Genomic DNA, 24,487 nt, shown 5'->3' with positions numbered 1-24,487 from the left:
CTCATTTTGCACTGCGTACGCGGCTTTTTTTCTGCCGAACCCATCAGCAGTGGCAATCATTTACTGTCCATCATTCCTGATACATTTATCACCCTCTGAGTGCCTTATAGCATTCATGGGAATAGAGGAATATTGATTTAGGAAATGATCATTCTATTTAATGCTAGATCATATGTTTGGTTCCTAGCGGGTATGTTGTCTTAAGTACATGTATTTCAATATCATTAATTGAACTCTTTAAATTAAGAGCATTCAAATTATTTGAGCTTTGTGTAAATCAGGAGAGACTTATCCAATATTGTGCTTCATCAGGAGAATTGAAAACCCATCAACGTGCCTTATTTACAGTGCTTTGTGAGTAACTAGTGAGGCAGCAAAATGAGTAATGCTGAATCAAATAATTTCCCAGCATGTTAAATATGCATCATAAATAATGTTAAAATGGCACTAATGCGTATTAAATATATAGATGTTAAAGAATAAGAAAACTGTAAAGATGTTATGATTGTACACATCATTTCAGCATATTTTGTACTTTCTAACAGGGCCCTGGGGCAGGTGTATGGGCAATGACTGCGGTCCAGGTGGGAGCCAGAGCAGAGCAGTGTGGTGTGCCCATTCTGAGGGCTGGACTACTCTTCATACCAACTGTCCACAGAGCGAGCGGCCTGATAACCAACAGACCTGTTTTCGTGTCTGTGACTGGCACAAGGAGCTGTATGACTGGCAGCTGGGGGCATGGAACGAGTGTGTGCCTGTTTCTCTGCGCAACCCAGCAGTAACACGGCCAGCGGTGTGCACACGAGGCGAGGAAGGCATCCAGACCCGTGAGGTGGCCTGTGTCCAGAAGAGTAACAGTGCACCTGCAGATGATACCATCTGTGAGTACTTTGAGCCCAAGCCGAGGTTGGAGCAGGCCTGTCTCATCCCATGCCCACAGGATTGTGTTGTCTCTAAATTTTCTCCATGGAGCTCATGCTCTAAAACATGTGGTATTGGCTTGCAGAACCGAATACGATCCGTCCTGGCTCCACCTCTCTTTGGGGGCTCAGCTTGCCCCAATCTTACTGAATTCCAAACATGTCAAGAAGAAGAATGTGAGGGTGAGGAGAGTATGTACAGCCTCAGGGTAGGATACTGGGGGGACTGTACCATGCCCCCTTCACGCCAGGCCAGACAAGCGGAAGAAACCCAATCTGAAGTACCTGACCAACCCAAAAGACCAGAAAGACCTGACCGAATCAAACGACCTGACAGACCCAGACGTAAGGACCGGCCAAATCGTCCAGATCGACCTAAACGAAAGGACCAGACAAATCGTCAAGATAGACCAAATCGCCCAGACAGACCAAAACGTCCAGACAGACCAAATCGCAAAGATAAACAAAATCGCCCTGACAGGCCAAATCAGCAAGACAGGAATCAAGCAAGGCAAGAACGTCAAGCAAAAAGGCGTAAGAACAAGGAGCTGAAAAAAGCTAAAGGGGAACGTGTGAGGGACAGAGTCCGGGTGAAGGACCCAGAAACTCGAGAACTCATCAAGAAGAAGAGGACCAGGAACCGGCAGAATCGACAGGGTGGAAAGTTCTGGGACCTGCAAGTGGGCTACCAAACCAGGGACGTGACATGTGTGCACAAAAATGGGACCACAGCAGAACTGAGGTTAGTCTCACTCAAGTCTTTTTTTTAAGTCAAACCAGAAGTGGGCTGATTTTCTATATTTTTCATGATGTCCATGTACCATGTTTCAACGACTCTGGCAAATGCTGTATGTGCACATAACGCCAGCTAACTTAGCAACAATTTTTTATACTTAAACAGTGTTGTTATTCTCTATTCTAATTGGTCAAAAGATGTTCATTTATTTTCCTGCAATTCTAACAGAAATCTGGCTGCAAGGCAAATCATGAGCTTATATTGATGACATTACTGCATTTTTTTTCTAATACATTACAATTACTAGAGTAATAACTTTACAAGTTATTTTACACTTTACACTGGTATACTTCTTTATTTATCCTTTATGAAAGGAGTCTCCCGTGTCCTTTGAAACGGTCAGAAGAAAGGCTATTACTTGAAGGGTATTTCTTGCAATATAGGACAGCAACATTAGAAAATAATTAGCTTTTGGGTGGTAGCAGTAACTCCCCTCATGTCATTCATTATGGCAGACTAAGTAGTTATTTAATAATAATAATAATAATAATAATAATAATAATAATAATAATAATAATAATAATAACAATAATAACAATAATAATTTTAAATAATAATAATAATAATAATAATAATAATAATAATAATAATAATAATAATAATAATAGTTATTATTATTATTATTATTATTATATTGTTAGGATTTATTTATTTATCTGGTAAAGACTATATCAAGGTCTCCAGTCTGATGTTGAGCTTAGGTTATTGCCCCTCTGGGTTTCCTCTGGTTTCTTCCCACCTCAAAATAGGTCTGAGGAAAATTGTCTACTCTACATTGTCTACATTGTCTACATTGTCTACTCTAAATTGTGAAAGTGTTTGTATATTGTGCCCTTTGATGGGCCAGTGTTATATATCGGGGTATACCAGATTCATGCCCAGCAATTCCAGGAGAAGCTCCAGATCCACCGTAACTCTGATCAGGAATGAATGACTGACTTGAAATGAATGAATGTGTAATATTTGTGATCAGTAATGCTATATGTGTAAATGCATTATTGTCTTATATAACCTTACTAAAGTTCATCTGCTCTAGAAACTTGTATGTGTTTTAACTTTGGTAGAACTGTTGAAAGATTCACATAAGAAAAAGAGAGAGAGAATCACAAATAAAAGCAAACTATACATGCATGTGGCTTTGAGATTTTCAGAATCAACAGCTCCAAAATTTGAATAGGGTAATTAAAACACAGCGGGAAGTGAAATTCCGATGCTCTTGATTCTCTTAGGTCTTGCTGAGAGGAACACAGTTTTAATCATTCTATGGGAAATTGGGTTTGAAATCTGTTAATTAAAATTCATGAAAGTCATAGGCTGATGCATATCTAACTTCGGTTGCAAAAAGAAAACCTGAGCAAGAAAAATTCCTATAAAGAATTAGGGTCAGAGTTTAAGCAGCATTACAATTTTGTGTGTCTGAAAATAGGTTTGATAAGCTTCAGTGATAATATGATGTGTACTGGAGAGACTCAAGTGTGTAAACACATCGTGTGTTTCATTTGAGCAAACCCAATAATCATAATTGTAATCCGTAGCTTCCGTGGGTATGGTCATGAGAGCAATGTCCATAATCATAAATGGTAGAACAAATGACGGTCAAGATCTTACACGGAACACAGTAATATAAACTGGAAAACAAGTTTCGACATTATAACAAGCTCAATATTGTACAAAACAATTGACTTCACATAAACGCAAACAAACAGGAGGGACGAAATTAACCAACTAATTACAGGCAAAACTGGGACACATTATGTAACCGACCAATGAGAGGACAGGGGAGGAGACAAGGAAAAAAATGCACATAACAATTTGCACACAAAGTACGCAGAGAAAACTCAAAACGAAACATGAAAAGAAAGCTCATCATGCTGGGAAATGCACTGCATGCTGAGAGAGGGGATTTCTGACATGTTATTTGAAACTGATTATATTATAAGAATTTTATCGCTCACCACTTTCCAGCAATGTTCAATGCTATACAGTATTAATGGGAATAGATGTAGTGAAGGCAGCAAATGCAGTAAGATGCACAGCAGACATGATTTGCTGATATTCAGCCCACCTAGTTAGCAATCTATGAGATAACAAGCACAATGAAGGGCTTTTTAATGAAATTTAAAGTTTTGGAACCTGATCTGTTTGAGAAGAGACTACAGATGAGAAAGTAAGAGACCTGAACAGACTACTCTAGTACAGCTAAAGCAACCAAACATTCAAAATGTCATTATAAAATGAAGATCAGATGCTTATACTGCTAGTAAAACAAATTACAATAACTTGTATTAGATATTTTAAAGACAAAGCTGGAAAATTTCATTAACAAGGTTATTGTTCTGTTCTTCTCTTCTACTGCAGTCTTTGTGATCAGCAATCCCTTCCAGTTACATACCAGGCCTGTGTCATGACCAAGGACTGTGAGGTGACCGAGTGGTCTGATTGGTCATCTTGCTCAAAAGAATGCTACGACCTGAACGGACCTAAGGGGCAGCGTACACGCACTCGCCGCGTTCAACAGTTCAATGTGGCCGGAGGAGCCGAGTGTCCCAATCTGGAAGAATCTGAGCCATGTTCTCCTCAGGGGGATGGAGTTCCACCATGTGTGGCGTAAGTGACGCAGGCTTTTTCATTTCTGCAGAAGAAAAGCACCTGCCATGTGTCTCTGTGTGGGTTTCCTCAGCTAGCTACTACTCTCTAGCAATTTCAAGCATTTCTTTTGAAATTGACATTGATTTAAGTCAACAATTGCAGTTACACCATAAACACATTGTCCTCCCAGTAGGATTATTGATGTAATGGCATGCTGAGGTGTGTGTTTGGTGCTGTATTAACAGCTAAAGGCAGTTTGGCCTGGTGTTAACAGTGGGGAGAGAAATAATAAGCCTCTCTTCATGCCTGTCATCTGTTTGGGGGGATTTTTTTGCAGATTGTGTGTGAGGAAAAACACAGACGGAAGAGCTGATGGAAGGGTTGGGGTGGGGAGGCAGGACCGGCATGCTGGCATCCTGCCAATATGGAAGGGGGAGGTGATGAATGGGGAGTGTCGGAGAGGACAGGCGATGTGGTGTCTAATCTGATCTCCACCACAGATGGGCCAGTCCATGCTCTATCACTCACTGTCTCTCTGGGAGAGGAGTGTGTGTCACTCAGAATTAGCCCCAGCTGGTCCGAACTCTCAATGAGTTGTGCCATATAGGCATGAGGACTGTCCTCCTCTAACCCTGTGTGTGATTTTAGCACTGTTTATCACACTTATCCAGATCTGCAGAGAATTCCTCACTTCCAGTACTGTCACCAAGCGCAGCATGATTTAAAGCTTACATCTCACCTAATGACCATAGTGGGATATTATTACTTTTCATTTAGGGCTGCACTGGTTACCCTGTCACATTTGTCTTGGGTTCAGTACTATAGCCAGAAAGCAACTGATGTGCAAGCCCTAAAAACATGGACATTCATTTTCAATCATAGGCCTACCAGCACTAGTAACCTTCCAAACAACAGACTTGCCATAAAATTAACCAGCTGTTGTTCACAAACACCAACAATGTGAACAGAACTTCTACCATATGCAGAACTGACCACAATTTACTCTGTATTGAAAATAAAATTCCAGTTAGGCAAGAGGCAAAAAGAAAGGATGTATTCATGTATTTGGGTGAACAAAAAAAAAGCCTTAATGCTTAGGACAAGCAGTTTTTATGTCTAGGTTCAGAAGTCATGTCTGACCTGGTATCCAAAAACAATGCTCTGTTGACTTCTGACAAGCAGCCTCAGCATGATGCTACCACCGTACTTCACTGTCGGGATGGTCTTCTCTGGATAATAAGAAGTATTGTTTTTTTCTGACAAACATATTGCCAAAAAGTTTTGGTCAGATGTTTGCTGAGGCTCCAGTATGTCTACTGGCAAACTCCTTCAGGATTATATATAGCTTGTCACTCTTTCATAAACTCCAGCTTTGCAGAGGGGCTGTACTCAGAAAAGGTTTTGCAATCTGCAGAATATACAGTGAGAAATATGCTATATGGACAAATGTTTGCAGACACCTGACCATGACACCCCTATGTGCTTGATGAACATCCCTTTCCAGATGTAGTCCCACTATGTTGTTATAATAAGCGCCACAATTCTGGAAAGGTGTTCCACTAGATGTTAGAGCGTGGCTCTGGGGATTTGTGTTCATTCAGCTACAAGAGTATTAGTGAGATCAGACACTGATGTTGGGTGAGGAGGTCTGGGGAACAGTCGGTGTTCCAGTTCATCCCAAAGTAGCTTGCTTTGTGGACAGAGGCATTGTCATGCTGGAACAGGTTTGGGCTTTATTAGTTTCAAAACATTCAATATTCATTCGTGGGAACAGTTTGGAGAAGAACCACAAATGAGTGTGAAGCTCATGTGTACACTTTAGTGTATTTGACCATCTTATTCTGGACTACAAAAGAAGCTAAAAAAGGTAGAGCAGGACAGGCCAAAAATAAACCAATAACATCTTTTTATGGGCCAATTAAAGTCAGCCTTTAATAGAATAATAGACCTGAGGTGTGCATAATTATTTCATAAATAAGACAAGCAGTCACAGATTCGATGAACACAAAACCTATGAATAGACACTGAAACAAATGACATACAGCTGAACATAGCCAGTGAAAAGGGCACTATCAGGAAACAACCAAATAAGGAAGGTGGAAAGAAGGAAGAAAAGGAAATAAAATATGGTGGTATAATCTTTTGATGAAAGGTCAAAGACACTTGGATGAAGTGACCCACAACATCTTGTACACAAAAGTCAGGCTCATGAATTTAACTGCATTTATTTATCATTAAAATCAGCAAAAGTTTAAGTATTGATAGCTTCAGGGTTTGCTGTATCAATAAGCTATTAGCAAGTACTATAACACAGTGCTTTTAAAGTATGCTAGCTCAACTTTTAAGCTTAAGTAAACAAGGTATTAAATACAGCATACTGGCAAATTGTTATACCAAGAGAACAACTTGAGACATGGTGGTGAACATAGCGCTGTCTTTCCTCATCTCTCTTATCGTTCTGGAGCTTTATAGCTGGAATGTCAGAACGAATCAGTCTATATAATGTAATTACACCATTGTCATTCTCTCTTACACATTCCCCCATGCCTTCTTCTGTTCATGTGTACATTGTTATAAAAGGTCAGCTGTTTATATGGTGGCCTTTGAATGGCAGCTGAATTCACCTTTACTAATGGCTGACCATGGTCTTTATATTAACAGATATTGCTGTATACTGTATACTTGATATACTGAATACTACTGTACTGCTTTTATTCTAGTTATTCTGTCCAGTAATCTAACAGAAGTTTCTGGCTCCTCAGGCGATTCTTCACAGATGTATACAAACGGTTATGATGAAAAATACATGCAGCCCATTCAACCAGAAAGTATCAGAGAGGGCACAATAAAATCCTCCCATTACAGGAGCAGAGCTCTTTAATTCTGTCTCTGCGGAAGATATAGCTCTAATTTGTTTGTGCTGGAGTCATGCTGAGTCAATGTGATAAATCAAAAGGTTTTAGCCCTACTGACTGGCTAAGCACACAACCAGTCTGAATACTGTCTCATTAGAGAATTTATCCTCATAACTGTATTTTATATAGACAGAAATGCAATGCAGCTTTCTCCATTTCATTAATTTTACCACAACCAGGGTAATTATAAATATTAACCCTCATGTTCTGTTCACTAGCCATGACTTTCCCATTGATCCAGGATAATCCAGGTTTTTATTTTATAGCAGTACGTTTTAAAAATATACTTTAAAAAGCATTACAAAAAGCTCCTATGAAATTTACACGTGTAAATTTGTCAGATTTCATGTTTTTGTTTATTTTTTTTTAGATCATTTTTTAATATATGGTCCTTTTTTTTTTTTTTTTACATGTGATTTATTCACTGGTTTCTTTAAATTAAATATTTATTCCTTTATTTTTACCCAATTTAATTTTTTACTAATTCATCATTCATTTTCACATAATTTATTTACTTATTGTGTTTATTTGTTGTTTGTACACAGGATTAATTTATTTTGCACATGATTTTTTTTTCATGTTAATTTTTCACATATAGCACATGAATTTATTTATCACAGGTCATATATGAAGTATTTCTTTATTCTTATTTTATTTACAGTTTTTGAGCATGGCTTGCCAGATGTAATTACATATTAATCATGTATTATTATATGTGAGAAAAATATTATTTGTGATTTTTCTGTAGGAAAATAATTCTAATAATTCTCATTTTTTATCTCTTTATAATGATATTTATAATATCTCCCTTGTCTCAATTATCCATATTTTGACACGTCCAAATAATATGTGATCTTTTACATTTACAAGAAGTTCTGAAGGTTTAACATATCACAGTTTTATTGTGATTCATTATATTTTCCTCTCCTTCGTCTCTTGCTCCTTGCAGATATACCTGGAAGTCTACAGAATGGAGTGAATGTAGGGTGGATGTGCTCCTCAGCCAACAGGACCGCAGAAGGGGAAATCAGACAGGATTATGTGGAGGAGGGATACAGAGCAGGGAAGTGTACTGTGTTCAAGTTCCCTCTGACTCACCACCCAACCTCGGCTCCCTTAAGAGCAAAGAAGGTAATGAACAGGCTCACTTGCTCATCTGGACGCAATACAGTTCTAAATATATCCTAGATATAATAACATATCCATCATGATTAAGGGTGCTTTCTCATATTAGTCTCTGTGTGTGTGTGTGTACAGATGGCTGGCTGAATGTTTGCTGCTTGCTTATCTGCTTCTATCTTGATCTGTATCTTTATCTCAGTCTCAATATCTAGACATGGAGACAATCTGTTTGAAAGGAGATCAGATCAGAGTGCAATTTAAGTGATAACATGAGCTCTAGATATAAATGTCTAATTCTAGCTAGATGTTACAAAAGTGTTTAAGTGCATCTTATACCAGTTATTTCAACATTACAAAATGATTTTCTACAACACTTTAATATTCTAATAGTGTGGTGTTTAGTTGCTAAACCAAGACAGTTCTTTTGTTGACTAATACTTTATCATGGTGAAGGGGCTTCTGTACTTTAGCAAAACTCTATTTTTATGTCAACGAGTCCTTGATGCTCCCAGTAGGGCCACCTCTGGTGAACAGATCTGAAAGGAGAGGCCAGACAAAGAGCAGTCCCGAAGGCCTTCATGAAAGGTACAATAAAGTGTAAGTGTATCCTGCCTAGATTAGGGTCAGGACTCTTGCTCTGGAGCCAGGCCTGGAGGTGATATCTGCAGGCAAATACTTGGTTTCCAGGCTACACCAGAAACCCGGGCACCTTTTAGTTATGCCCTCTGGTTGACCGCCAGTAGAGTACTATCTGTCATGTCTCACCTGATAGAGATCCAGGGCAGAACTAGGTCCTATTAGAGAGATCATATTTTACAGTTTGCTTGGGAATGTCTGGGGATCCTCTGAGAGGAGCTGGAATCTGTGTAAGAATCACAGATTCACTTCAGAATATCAGGTGATATTTCAAACATTACTGACTTTGCAGTGAATTTGAATAGTTAAGAAAATGGAGGAGCAAGAACACATACATGGTTCAGGACTTTATACTAGGTTTTTATAGTAACCTTGATTGTCTGAGAATAAGCAGTTTTTAGGATTCTGGTGAGCTGGATTGCTGGGCATGTGCTGAGGGCAGGGCAGTTGGTGTGGCATGCCAGGACATGCTGGGATACAATATCAGTGAACCTTGGGCTCAAGAATTAGATGGTAAATTTTAATTAAAATAAAGCAAAATAACAGGTGCAGCAGATGAGAGTGGTCTTCATCCCACCTGCATTTCAGCTCTCTGTAATTGTTGTCCTTCGGCTGCACCCTGTTCAGGGTCACCACAGTGGATCATCTGATCCACATATTTGTTTTTGGCACAAGTTTTATGCCGGATGCCCTTTCTGAAACAGCCCTCTCATTTTATGCAGGCTTGGGTCTGGCACTGAGAGTTAACCCCTCAGTGTCTGGGTTGGTTCCCTGCTGCTGGACCACCATGTAACCTTTCAGCTCTCTGTAGTAATTTAAAAACAAACAAACAAACAAAAAACCCTGAAACTGTACTCTTCTATCAAATACAAAATAAAACCACCTATGCATACAAGACAATCAAAGAGTGTCTCATGGGAGGCTAAGGTGTTTAAAAAAAGTTACCACATTCATTAAGTGTGATGTGACATGGCTGGATAGATGTCACCAACCCCATGCTGGGCACTAAAGCTGGTATTGTGCCCGTACTCTTCCACACGTTGACACGAGAAGTCCCCTGCCATCTGCTCTAATTGTTGAACTGGTGACCTCGTGCAGAACTTCCAATAGCCACATCTGTTCCCAGACAGACAGTCGGAGTGAATCCAGAGAGAATAAAAGACATCGATTTAAATGGACAAAATGGTGTGGTTACACCTCTTCAGTGTGTGAGACCATCTATTCTATTGTTGAAAGGCTGCCATTTTCTTGATCCTAAAGGCATGATGATGTGACAGTCTTGGCTTGCGGATGCAATAGGAGAGTAGAGAGTAAAAAGCAGAGAGTAAGTCATGTGGAACTCACTAGTGGAACTAGTTCCACCAAATATGAAAGATACTGTACATATTTTGTCCATTATCTCATATGTACTAGTACATATTAGTCTCATAGTACTAGCTAGTACCAGTAATAAAATTGGGTTCTGACTTTTATTTGTTTTATTTTATTTGTTCCTGACCTGGTGTTACATGTTTTACCCCATATTCTGCCATTTTATTTATATCCTAATTACCATGCTGTCACCACTCTATCACATGACAGCTACCATCAACTGAGGAGGATGAAGGCTAACACATACTTCCTCCAAGACAGATGAAGCCAGCCACCTCATAGCTGAACACACTAAGAGCAAACTAGTATCTTCTCTCTTCTGCATACTAATGTCAATCTGACTGACACAAGTGACAGTAATGACACACCTCCCTCCCAGAAAACAGCAAATTTTGCTCTCTTGGACCGCCAGCCAATAGCTACGGCATGATCGGAATTGGAATTCTCTGCTCCACTCGAGAGACGCCGATGTTTCATGTTAATGAGAATCTTTTAATATATAATATAACACTGAAACTCTGTCTCATGTGTAACTTAACAGTCATATGTACTACAGTCCAATTTTCTTTTACCTTCCCCTTGCCTTTTACATACTAATCTTATGTGCTGTCCCTAGACTAGGTCATAACACTAATAATGAAAATTTAATTTTGACCAAACTCTTGCTTTAAATCCTCTGAGGAAGTTAACAGGAAGGCATCGCTACACCTGACCATGTGACCAATATATTGAATTATTCAGACATCTTAATATTAATATGAGACAGTGACTGAAAACAGCGCTGCATACAAAAACAAGCATGGTATATTCTCTGCAAATTTAATCTGCTCTCTTGCCCCTGAGGAATGGCAGCTGAATCCACCAACAGTATTTAGGATACACAATAGGCTCGGTAAAATGGGTTGTTGTGGTTCCCATATGTGTCATTACCATGGAAATATGAGAGCTTTGTTTGGAACCCAAATCCTGCTTCAATCATTTGGATATTGTGACTGGCTTCCTGAGCCCTGGCTATGAATGCCAAAAATGGTGCTTCTACATTTTACATTTCAAAAGCAGCTTGAGGCATTTTGCTGTGCCAATGAAAGCGGAATCTCCATCCAGCTTCCTGCTCTGCTGTTTGTGTCTCATGAAGCTCTGCTTGATTTCCTCTCCCTCAGTAGGGGGGCTGCCGTTTCTCATCTATTAACGCACGCCATTCACAGGGAACCAGGGTGGAGAAATGTGTACTAATTTTGAGCAACGATGCTCCTAATGTTCATTCCTTCCACCCTGGCTATGTTTTCATCCTGTTTATAATCGAAGAGGTTCCCTGTCAAGGGTTCGGCATGACGGCTTTGTTACAGCGCTGCCTTTCAGATCTTTTGTGTACCTAGGTGGAGTTATTGATGATGCAGTATAAAGGGAGCTAGTGGCTGGTGCATGGGCAAAGCTACCGATGGCATATCGGCGCCCTAATTAGACTGGGGAACTCTTGAGTGAACAAAATGTGAACCATCTGGCCTCCGTGTGAATGATGTGCCACCTGAACAAGGTCAGACTGCAAGGAGAGTGTCATTAATCAGACTTGGTTAATGGGGAGGTGAAGAGGGACACTTTTGGAAAGAGATACGACCAGAGACAAGCTTTTGTCCATTGGAATGACATACAGCTGTGAGCACCAAAACAGAATGAGGTTATGCCAATGAAAATAACATCATTTGTTTTGAAGAGGTGCTTCGTCTCAAAATCAACCTAATAATGCTCTGCACACTCTCAAGGGTACTACGTGTCTTTGTTTTGCCCTACCAACTCAATTCAGCAAATTAAATTACAATGCCATTTCGAAAAGAAAAAGGCTACCTGCTCAGTGACCTACATGAACACAGATATAGCAATTATCACTGTGTCACTATTCATCGCAATTGGCTGTAAATTTAAAATGATACAGTAAGGATATGTCACACATACTTACCACCCCACAGTTTAAACGTAATCACACATACACACACACACAGATTTTAAGAAACTGCTCCATCAAATCGCACACCTTTTGACCACACACACAGCAATTTGCATGTGAATGAAGTGTAGATCTGTCACAGGGCAATCCATCAGTGCTTTGACCTTGCTGAAAGTCACCTACTGATTTCTGCACTATACATGCGCACACACAAAGAATATATGGAGTGTAAATGTACAGAATAATGAGAAATCATTATAGTTTGCGGCATTTAAACATGATCCAGAATAATGATACGATTTCAAAGGTAACATCAAAATGTGATTCTTAACATTACCATGCAAGTGATATAAAAAAAACAACTCTTGAGTTATAATTATAAGAACATTTATTCATTTAGCCTTCATTTTTCAACATAAGTAATCTTTTTATTCTGGTTGTGGTCACAATGGATCCAGAACCAATCCTTGGAACACTGGGGACAAGGCTGGACTCGAGCTCTGGATCGACTCACGAAAATTTATGAGGGCACTTTGATTGGTTGTAAAGAAGGGGAATGGTAGAAGACAGAAATGGTCTCTTTATAACTATATATAATATATAATATAATATGTTTTTCATGCATTTTATATGGAAGCATGGTGGTTTAGGGGTTAGCGTATTGCCTGATGCCTCTGGTGTTGGGGGTTCAATTCCTGCCTTTGTGCTGTGTCTGGAGTTTGAATGATATCTCTGTGCTTTGGGGGTTTCTCTGGGTACTCCGGTTTCCTCCCCCAGTCCAAAGTTGTAGGCTAATTGGAATTTCTATATTATGTGTAGCATGTGATTGTGCACTATGATGGGTTGGTATCCACTCCAATGTGCCCCGAGCCCCCTACTTCATAGGGAACTCCAGGTTCCCTATATGAACCTGTGTTTGATAAGCGCTACAGAAACGGATGGATATAATTATTCATTTATATTGCAACAAAACAAAAAATTTAAGCTTAAGCTTTTGATGTGTTTGGTCTTTCTTTATTTCTTAGCTGTTACAAATCCACAACAATGTTTATTGCAGCCTCCTGCATGCAGAGCCTTCATTATTATGCCTCCTAGCAAGTATTAAATTAACACACAAATCTTTAACTGACAAAATGACTAAAAATGAAACTGTTCATTTGTTTTCTAATCACATTTCTATATGTGTTGTGTTTCTTCACAGTATCCCGGCCCGTGAACAACGATCTGTGTTCGGGAATTTCACCCAACACCACTCAGCTGTGTCACATCCCATGTCCAGTAGAGTGTGAAGTTTCTTCATGGAGTGCTTGGGGACCCTGTACCTTCGAAAACTGCCAGGACCAGAGCTCCAAGAAAGGTGAATGTTTTACTCCCAACATGATTTATTTTTCGCATTAGCTGTAACAGCACCACAATGGGGTGTGCCGTTATCGTATACCAATCAGGTGTGAGTGTCTGACAAATGACTGACACTGGAGATTCCTTTAATTCAATTTAATTGAAATGTATAGATTCATTATTAATCTATAACATCTGTTAAAATCATTTGAGAAGTTAGTTCAGGACCGTCTATAGATCGTCTGTGTGATAAAATTCATCTTGTTTTAGTATTGGAGTCAGCCGTTTGCTCTTTACTGCCTCAGGATTTAACACCTTGTGTGTGTGATAAAACCCTCCACCTCTGAACTCAGAGTGCATCATCTTTCCATCTCTCCATCAGCGCACTGTGTGCTTATCTACCGCTGTTAGAAGCGATAATGCATTTCCACAAAAGCTTATGAGCTACTTTAGAGGAGAAGGAAACAGAGGGGAAAAAAAGGACTGACGTCAAAAGAAGTGCAAGACAGATGGTTGAATGGGTCTAAACAGAAACAGTAAATGGGGTTTCCTCTTTTGTGAATCCTTTATGAAGGAATGAGCCTGATAATTGGAAAATGTGAGGAAAGCAGTTTGTGTCTTTTGTTGGCTCTGACAGAGAGGTTGGTGACCTTTGTGCCATATTTAATGTATACTTACTCTTCCTTGATGAAGTGACCTGAACTGATAGAATGAAAGGAAGTTCTCTTCTCATGGATCTTAACGATAAATTCTCTCTTCAACGCCCACTCTGTGTTCTGTGTAGAACATACGGCTGCCAGCATGCTCCGGTGCTCAGGGCTGAGTTTATTATGCAGGAAGCTGTGGGCTAAAGGAGACATGTGGGGTACTTTGTCTTTTTTATGTTTCACACACATGTTGGCAGACTTCGGTCTTACCTCAGTAAACACACATCAGCTTTTATATTAGCCACTTGAGATTTTAACGTTTCTCTCGTCTACCAAATATACCTAAATGTAAGCTTTTGTGATTTATGATAGATTTGTTGTTGGGAATCACATGACTAAGTGAGACCTTTTTCAGGGTTTTGACCCTGAGTGTTCATAAAATCCTGGTGAATATTAGTTAGTACTGATTCTCTCAGATTTGGAGTGATGTCTCTCTCTCTCTCTCTCAGTCATACACACTACACACACCACACAAACACACAAAAACACCATCATGCTGTTTAGATCTGATTAGCAGCATGCGGCATGATTTCCTCCAGTATTCTTTTTTCTCCCCAGCACAGTGAGTTTGTGTGGTTAAAAAAAAAAGCAGATGGAGACAACTGAATTGAATTACCATTATTTATCGCCAAGGGATCAGTTGGCTTCTTGTCTGCAAGAGTAGAAAGGACATAACACCAAATTTGCATGCATTAATGTACAGTGGATGCACAGGAAATGGCAGAAGCATTCAAGACTTGGAAAGAAATGTAATAAATATATAAATAAACACTGGACAAGTTCAACTGGATGTCGTCTTTGCAGAAATAATCAGAGAGAGACACTGTGACCGTTTCTGCCCCGCAGGCCCCTATGACCCCCTGTGGATCCTCTTATCAGGCTGAAACTGTAGTAAGAATTAGATTGGGAGCCTGCAGAGTTGGGGGCTGGGGGATGATGTAGGTGACCTTGGACCATCTCTTGGTCCTTAATTCAAAGCTTATTTTGTATGATGGAATGCTAAATGTACCTGTCTGCTTAAAGGAAAGCTGGAATAATGAGTGAGAATGTTTCCTGCAATTTCCACAATTTTCTATGCAGGTACTTTATGATTACAGTAAAGTGACATTAGCAGTTGTAGTCACTCTGGAGTGAAGCAACAGAAAAGCATTTGCTTTAACATGATCAGATTGTGATTTTGAATCCTGACAATGCCACTGCCATTAATCCTTCCATGTTCTCTGGGAGGAAGGGATGGCACTTATCCCCACACTTTTCAATCATGGGAAGGGGCATAAAATGCATGTGTACTATTCTTAAAGTGGGTGTGGCTTTTTATGTGGTTAAATAATAATCCCCTCTTGCAGCTGTATGTAGGGATGAGTTATGCATGTATAGTAGGTAGTTAATACCCAATTTGTGCACACTGGCATTCAGACCTCAGACATAAGTACAGACTTAAGCACTGCTGGAGTTATGTCATGCTGTGGAGTTTGCTGAAAGGAAATATGACATAAATGGGACGCTATATACATCCTTTTAAAAGTCTTTTCACACAGAGGAATTTCAAGAACTCTTATAAATTGGAACTGGATAAAATTATGAACACCACTGAGCTGTATATGTTGCCTATATGGTCAGTTTATCCTTCATTCCAATGCCATGCTTTTCTTATTATAGGAGTTTTAAACTTAAGTCACCCACTCTAAATATGACCCTATGTCCTTAATTACTAATTCCACATGTGCCTGTGTTTATGGCATTTAGGTTTCAAACTGAGGAAGAGGAAGGTGTTAAATGAGCCCACAGGTGGGATGGGAAGCTGCCCTCACCTGACAGAGGCCATACCCTGTGAGGAGCCCAGCTGCTATGACTGGCTGCTGCTGAAGCTGGAGGAATGCGTTCCTGACAATGACAAAGAGTGTGGACCTGGAACACAGGAGCCCCAAGTGCGGTGTGTCAACAGCGATGGTAAGAGAGTCTTTCATAGTGGAACATATGTGAAGGACAAAATATTTAATGGAGAATGACCTTCTAGGCGTTTTGGATACAGCAAGTGCAACATTCGTCATGGTGTGCTTACGCTAACTGGCAAACTATTGTGACAAACCAGTCAAAAGTGCTCTTGAACTCTCTCCACAGGGTCCCGGATTTGCTCTGCTGCCTATTTTCGTAATTGCTGTTTTTATATGGGCTGGTAGTGCTTTTCTATTGTGTGATTGGCCAAAAGGGGGATTCAGGGAAGTGAGGAGAATGATTGGTGGCTTTTATCACTATAAACCTGATGTTATTACAGTACAAGCTGCATTCTGGTCTAAATGAGCTGTTGGCTAGCATTTGGTTATTGTCAGGCTGAATGAGTAGAAAATTGAATGAACTCTACAACCAACCTGTGAAAGAAAAGAACACATGCTTAATAATAATAATAATAGTAATAATAAAAGACAACAGATTCATGATGTAATAAAAGCTTTAATTTGTAAACCGTCTTTTCACAATGTTAGCCATGTTGCTATTGATGAAACTAATGGTGACAAAATGCATGCAGTCACTCAAGGACAAAGAGAAGCTCTTACACCACATGAAACAAAGATGCCACTTCTAACCTTCACACACAATCCTACAATAAAACCTAAATCATTCATGCTGCAAAATAAACATGTACAAAAATCATTCTTCTAAAGGCTAAATACATACACATCGATATTCTTTTTAATCTACATAAAATGAAGCATGGAAATCTTGTCCAATAGGTCAAAAAACACATTCCCAGTGCTCAGCAGACATGACTTTAAGTGCATCACTGGGAAGTCAGACACCCAGACGTTGCACTAATGCATATTTAATGCGATTTCAAAGGATGGATGCTTTGGTAGACTTGATGAGGGACCAGTGGGAGGGATGGAGGAACTTCACTGCAGTTTAATTGCAGTTCTAATTTGTCCAATCTAATTAATTCTGTATAACAGAGAAAAGAGCAAAGCTGATTGAATATTTCATCTATGAATAAATATGATTCAACACAACCATGGGAAGGAGGATAGAAGAGCGTTGTAATAAATTAATTGTGATATATCGGGGTATATCAGAACGATTTAATCTTAGATCATTGTGAATATCAGGAAGAAATATCACAGAATTATCACACTGGTAGAAGACAAATCCAAGCCCTGTGATGCCTTTGTCTGTAGCAAAATAATAAATAAATAAGTCTTATTGAGTTAGAGGTGCATTAATGAGTGAATTAGAAGCAAGCAGATTGTAAATGTACTTTGCATTTACACATTTCACTTGTGTGTAAGTGAATTTTGCTGGGTGGACGTAGCAATTACTGGGAAATTGGACTTCGGCATCCTCGCGGCTAATGAGCACCCGGGGGAGGGAGAGAAAGACACAGATGTGTGTGTCTCCAGCAGTGTAGTGCATCTCATAATTACTGTCCCCATTTTGCACCACCAGAAAGAGTTCTACTTCCTGTTAACTGTGCTTTCAAATTTGTTTTTTTTTGTTTTTTTTTGACCACCAGCTCATGTTTCACTTGCAATGTGATCAATTTACTTGTAAGGTGATCGGAATGTGCTTTTAAAATAAGAATTTTTTCTGCCTTTAGTAACAGCGGACGTTGCAAAGCAGTCAAGGTACTAATGAAAAAAGTCTCGTTATTAAGCGATTCTAATAAGCTTTACAAATCTTCTAATAAAAATATCTTGTTTTCAGCATTTCAGTATAGGAATATAATTAATAATAATAATAATAATAATAATAACTGTGATTTTTTGAGGCATTCACCCGCTTTATTTGAAATGATTTGCTTTCAAATCTACAATGAAGACAAAGAACCTGCTCAGTGTAAAGTAAACTAGCTAATTAGGCGACACTATTTAGTGTTGTTCTGCTTACAGTGTGTGTGTGTGTGTGTATTAGGCGTGTAACAATCAGGCGATTTGAATCAATGCATCAATTTAGTAGGAAATTATTGGTTATGATTTATTATAAATCAATTATATTTAATTACATTAGATTATAAATGGCTTTTTGGAAAAAGGCCACATGACTGCTGTTTGAACAGTAAGCATTAGACTTACTCCAGATTCTGAACAAAGCTGGTCACATTCTGAACATATTGACCTAAATTCTATTGCATTCTAACAAATTCAGTTGTATTACCAAATATCCGATTGTTGCCTTATGAAATTTAAATTGTGTTGTAATGTTGCAGATTCTGCAGTATCGTCAAATATTACACTGTCATATTAGGAATTGTAGTGTATTGTGTGATAACCCGAGGTTTACACCCCTTGTGCGGACGGGTGAGCTATCAGCATGTAAGGCACTAGTGCTTTATCTCTGTAAAAGAAAGGAAATACTATAAACAAAGTAATAAAGAAACAAAAACAAAACAAAACAACCCAGAAACAATACAAATAATGCACCTTACTAGAACAATACTTACTCCTTCCATATCTAGACATACTGTACATATAATATAGATTTGACTGAGTAAGTGAGCAATGATATGATCTATGGGGAATACAGTTAGTCAAATATCATATTAGATATTCATTAAAGAAAATACACCACAACAGAGTTACAGCAGAGACTCGGCATAGCTACAGTCCACCATATGACAAACATGATGGCACTGAGGGAATGAAATTTGGAGCTTTGAAAGGTTGTATGGTTGGTTGTATCGAGGTGTAAAGCGCTGGACCGACTAAACAACTGAAGTAAGGATTGTAATGTAATTTAAACCATAAAATAAATCTTTGCCATTTATGACTACTGATTATAAATGTTGATATGGATGTCACACACTGTCGATTTATCTTTTAGCTCTTTATCTTTCTATTGTTCATGTTCCCCATCCCATGAGCCTGCTGTATTTATATTGACTTGTTTAAGTCCTGGTACTCAGCTTCAGTGAGAAGTAATATGATTTGCTCAAGGTCACCTCTTTGTCTTTGCTGCTGATGAGGAGGTAGGCATGGGGTCAGTGCACCTCAAATTCAGCTCAAAATTACCCCCAATTGTATTCTATATATATATATATATATATATATATATATAAAAATCCTGCCTTGAAGAAAATCATCAATGTCAAACAGGACACTGGGAAGTGATTTTTCCCCGTCGTGGAATGATTCCACATGGACGTGTATCTGTATATGAGATGTGACGAGAGCTAACTGTCTCCCATGCTTGTCTCTCCTCATTCCCTCGTTCCTTTCTTGCCTCCTGGGCTTTTTATCGATTCCTGTTCTCGGCTGCTGATGAGAATGGATCTGTTATGTCCCACAGGGTCCTGGGGTGTCATGTGACTCACTGGTTTTTCTGTCACTTTGGGCTTTTTTAGTGATCCAGGGTGAAGAAAAGCAGGGTGGAGTGTCACAAATCGATACAGGGGCCATTGTAAAGCCACAGTGGGGGTAGTTCCCAAAATAAGCTCTTTGATGACCTCTAACTGTTACACACTGGAGCTGATTCCACCACCAATCATATTGGGTTTTTTTTCTACTGGTGAAGTTTGTTATGTCTATAAGAAAAAAGACTTTAGACCAAGATTTTATAGGTAATGAAACAGGCATCAAATGCCTTTTTGATCACTATATAAGTCTGATGTTAAGATCTTGTTCAGTGTAGGTCAAAGGCAAGGCGGGAGCTTAAGTTGCTTGGGATCTTGAGCTCTCCAGCGTGAACATCTGCTTCATCAACTGGCAGCAGTCCAAGATGAGGAATTAGATAATGTAAAATTCATATATGCATGCACTTCAGTTGAACCTAAACCATGTACTTTTGGACTTTTCAACTGCTCAAGGCAACACGGTAATGAAATATATGCATGAGAGATGTTGAATTCTGTGTTTGGGAACAGTAGATTTCATAAATATGCAGATTTTATGTAGGAATCTATTGCATATGAGCTATCTTTCTGCATGGAGAGATAATTCAATGAGAGACATAGATCATTACATTGTGTAATATTAATGTCACATTTTAATACTAAATCACATGCTCTTTAGTGTGAATTTGGTTTTTTTTTTTCATAATCATGGTTTTGTCTTTGTTTGCTCAGGTGATTTTGTGGACAGGCAAATGTGTCGTGATGCCATCCTGCCCATGCCTGCGCTATGTGAAGTGCCATGTTCAAAGGATTGTGTGCTCAGTTCCTGGACATCCTGGTCACTCTGCTCACACACCTGCTCTGGAAAAAACACAGAGGGCAAGCAGACGAGATCACGCTCCATATTGGCCTACAACGCAGGAGATGGTAGGTGTCACTTTGAGTCATTCTTCTATTTGTTTACTTTCTTGCTCTCTGTTTAACCTTTATCTTACAGCCTCCACAAGCCACCAGAACAGCTTCAATGATCTTTGGCAGAGATTCTACAAGTCTTTTGAATTGTACCAGAGTGAAAACACTGTTCACCTAAAAGATATTCTTTTGTTGGGTTGGGATCTGCTAAACATTAAGGACATAGCATATGATTTACATTTTTCAAATTTCGTCCTCGTCATGGACGCCCTTTTATTGATTTACAGTGACTCTTTCCTCTAAAGGTACAATTGAAAACAAACAATCGCCTAAGCAATCATTTGGATCTCTTCTGTAAAATGCATATAAAACCTAATATTGATGAGTGAAATTTATTTATCTATTTACTTTTTAATGTTTTATTTATTTATATATATTTGTTTTTTATTGTAACAGTTTTTATGTAATGCTTATCATTAAATAATTTGTCATTATAGAATTTAAAAAATTTTTTTTTTGTTTTGTTCAAGCTCTATTTCTGAAAGAGAGAGAAGAATTTTTCATCTGGAAACCATGGGGTTTGCTTCTTCTTCTTCTTCTTCTTCTTCTTATTCTTCTTCTTCTTCTTCTTCTTCTTTGCAGAATTACTTCATATAATTATAATTTTATCATTATCATCATCTACATCAGTGTTGTTTCCAGTGACATTAATTTATAACAATACACATGTCTAAACAGACAAGTGTAGACATCTGAAAATCTCGCAGCGCTCCCATCCCCCACTTTGCTTGGTTAGCACTATATCATTCTTTCAGACATATAAAAACCCGAGCCAGCTGAGGTAATGAGTATCCTGGAGTGTTAAGCGATTCAAGCCTCATGTGGCCCAGACTGGGGCAACGAGTGATTCGTAATGGAGTGACGGTGAAGCGAGTGCCTCTGGGTGAAACCCTGTCCCTCTGAGCTGCCACTCACTGTCCAGGATTCCATTTCCATAAATATGCTATTGGAGCGAGTAGGGCTCACACTAGTGTCTGGGAGCAAATCAACCTAGCTTCATTCCATATCACAGCTAATGGCTGTGCAAGTGTCTCCACTAGACTGTCTCTGGCAGACCAGAACATGTCACAGGCAGGAGGAGCATATTTAATACAAGCATGAAGGGGAGCTCCTTTATGAATTATGGATCTAGCATGGATATGTGGTCACACCTGCATCGTGAGGTGTTTTCTAAAAACTGTGTCGTGTGCTGTATTGCATGCTTGATTAGTCCTCAAACGATTTGGCACACAGCATGTAAAATAGACGACAAGTGTCTGACAACCCAGTTGTGAACTGACTGTAGTGTGAAATTGTGAAGTTGAGCCATCTGGCTCTTTGAGGCAGGATGAAGAGCTGTGTGTTAGCATGAAGCTTATAACAACGTCCCTGTAGCTCAATGGCCGAAGAGTAGAAAACCTTTTTTTCCCCATAAATAGAATGAAGCAAATGCTTGAGTAATTATTCTGAGCTATAAAGTATACACTTGTGTTATGACATAAAGGATTAGCGTTCATCCAAAGAAGCAGGTGAGTAAATAATGGGGAGCAATGCTAATCCTTAAGCGACAGTGTAATTTTTTAATGCACTGAGCTGCTTCAGAGGTAATGATTTGTAGCTGTCAAGAAGAGCTTTTCTTTCATTCTGTGATCATGATGCGTAGGATTTCTAACCTGCCTTGGCAGAGGATTTTAACACACCTTATGAGTGATGTGATATCGGTCGATAACCTCTTTATAAACAACCAAGAAGGACATTATCCTGCACTGCGAAGATAAGTCAATTATTCAGTATTTCCAGTAGCTTCTGAAGAACCTCTTAACGTGCAGTTTGTCCGTTCTTTTCTCCACTCCAACATCGATTGTGTTGCGGTCAGTGTTTACTGCAGGGCTAATGGCTGACCTATCAGAGGTGGTGCTTTGACTGAGAGACTAATGACCACCAATAGCAGTCAGGGGTCACTCGTGGCCCATCTGGGCCCCTCCTGCAGTCCATCTTTCTAGCTATATCTTGCTTTGGCGAGCTTATTTTCTCAATAACCAGCCCAATCTCAAATAAAATCCATCAAAGGAAACGACACATGTGCTAATCCTGTATAACCACTAAAAAAATGGTCAGTGGGCTGAAGCTAAAAGAATTTCAGAAAGGCTTTATATTTGACATTAGCTTCATGTGGCAGGATTTTCCACTCACATTGTCTCGATGAATATTGGATAAAGAACAAAGTAAAATATGATTCTGGGGTCTATTTGAAAATTAAATGACACTTACCTTATAAGCTAATATCTGGAGCCAAATTGCAGGGTTGCTTTTCTGCTAAGGCTCAGTGAGATAATCAGCTTGGTGCTATTTTAACCCAGTCAGGTCTGAGCTCATTACACACGCCTTTCAATAAAGCTCACGGTTAAGTGTAAGATCTGGTGGCATCATTGCAGCAGAATGTGAGTCATCAGTCACATCATCTCATCTGAAGAAGTGTGCATCTGTATCCCGCTATGATAGCAGCACATATGTTAGTGCATGATTATTCTTAATCATTGGACTAAATTGTGAATTTACTGGGTGTCAGTATGATAATGCTAATTAAAGTTTGCTTTAAAAAAAACTACCCTTCTACTACCTATGGCATTTGTGGCCTTACACATTAGCTATAGAAGATTCCTAAGTGGCTGAAAATTTAATATGTAATAAAAAAAATAGAATATTATTATAAGTAACAAATGTTCAAGTCACTATTGAGTCACGTGTTATATTCACACATCATTAAAAATGTATACGCTGACACATGCATGACGATCCTAATAGCGTTAACTCTTAACGACTGCCATCTGCTATTGTTTTAATTAAGATCTGAAATGTCTTATTCCTGTTATTTCTTTTGCCCCTGTTAGTAGATAGCTCTGTGTTTTTTATCAATACTTTCTATTTAAATTGTAACACACACTCTTGATGGGTTTGTTAGGTGGGGTTCAGTGCCCTAACAGCAGCGCTCTGCAGGAAGTACGCAGCTGTAATGAGCACCCCTGTACCGTGTACCACTGGCAGACGGGTGTCTGGGGCCAGTGCATTGAGGATACATCTGTTCCTGCTGCCAACGGCTCGCTCACCCGCAGTGGAGCTGGAGCCACTGGCACTGAAGCTTCCTGCTCTGTGGGCATGCAGACCCGCAAGGTCATCTGTGTACGCGTCAATGTGGGCCAAGTACCTCCCAAGAAGTAAGAACTAATTCTGATGTGCTGATTTATTTATTTTATTTATTTATTTTTGACAACTTTCACATAAATTTAACAGAGATTCATGAAAGGCTTCATTTTTAAAAAAAAAAAGTGCCTTCATTAACTTGTTTAATATTCTAACTATTATTTATTTGGCTGTCTTGCAAATATTGCATAATAGTAGCTAATTCTGATAGATTTTAATGATCAAAAATGTACTGAAAATGGTAGGGCTGTTGCCATGTATAGTCCAAGACTAGTACTAGCTGAGATCAAGTCAAGGCCTAGTATTTATGGGAATCGAGAATAAGTCAAGAATGATTCTAAATGAAAGTGAGGCTGAGTACATAACATTATTTTAACTAGTTAGCTTCATTCCTGTAGTTTACCAATGATTGTTGGCATGTGTTGTACATTGTGGCTTAGTAGTTAGCATGACTGCCTTGTAGCAGGGTTGGCGGTTTCATTAGCGCCTCTTGTGTTTGCTGAGTTTGTGTATTGTCCCCCACTACTCTAGTTTCCTCCCCCAATCCAAAGACTTTTGGTATTGTTGGTACCCTGTCCAGTGTGTCCTCTGCTTTGTAGAGAAAATGAATAGCTGGATGTCTCCATCATCCTGAACACAAGATCAAGATGTATACATATTCAAATGTCATTTATATGTT

General features: G+C 39.1%; 1 protein-coding gene across 1 annotated transcript in view; it reads left to right on the top strand.

Moving 5' to 3' along the window:
* thsd7aa (thrombospondin, type I, domain containing 7Aa) overlaps positions 1-24,487 on the top strand; it is a 96,766-nt gene that overhangs the window by 37,044 nt on the left and 35,235 nt on the right. Inside the window, exons 2-8 of the mRNA XM_058404855.1 lie at positions 546-1,662; positions 4,075-4,323; positions 8,170-8,351; positions 13,493-13,648; positions 16,083-16,286; positions 20,389-20,583; positions 23,570-23,822. Coding sequence (XP_058260838.1) covers positions 546-1,662; positions 4,075-4,323; positions 8,170-8,351; positions 13,493-13,648; positions 16,083-16,286; positions 20,389-20,583; positions 23,570-23,822 — 2,356 coding nt within the window. The remainder of the gene's footprint in view (positions 1-545; positions 1,663-4,074; positions 4,324-8,169; positions 8,352-13,492; positions 13,649-16,082; positions 16,287-20,388; positions 20,584-23,569; positions 23,823-24,487) is intronic.

The sequence above is a fragment of the Hemibagrus wyckioides genome, linkage group LG12 (genome assembly GCF_019097595.1).
Source record: "Hemibagrus wyckioides isolate EC202008001 linkage group LG12, SWU_Hwy_1.0, whole genome shotgun sequence".
Taxonomy (NCBI): domain Eukaryota; kingdom Metazoa; phylum Chordata; class Actinopteri; order Siluriformes; family Bagridae; genus Hemibagrus; species Hemibagrus wyckioides.
This window is presented reverse-complemented; position numbering and strand designations above follow the sequence as displayed.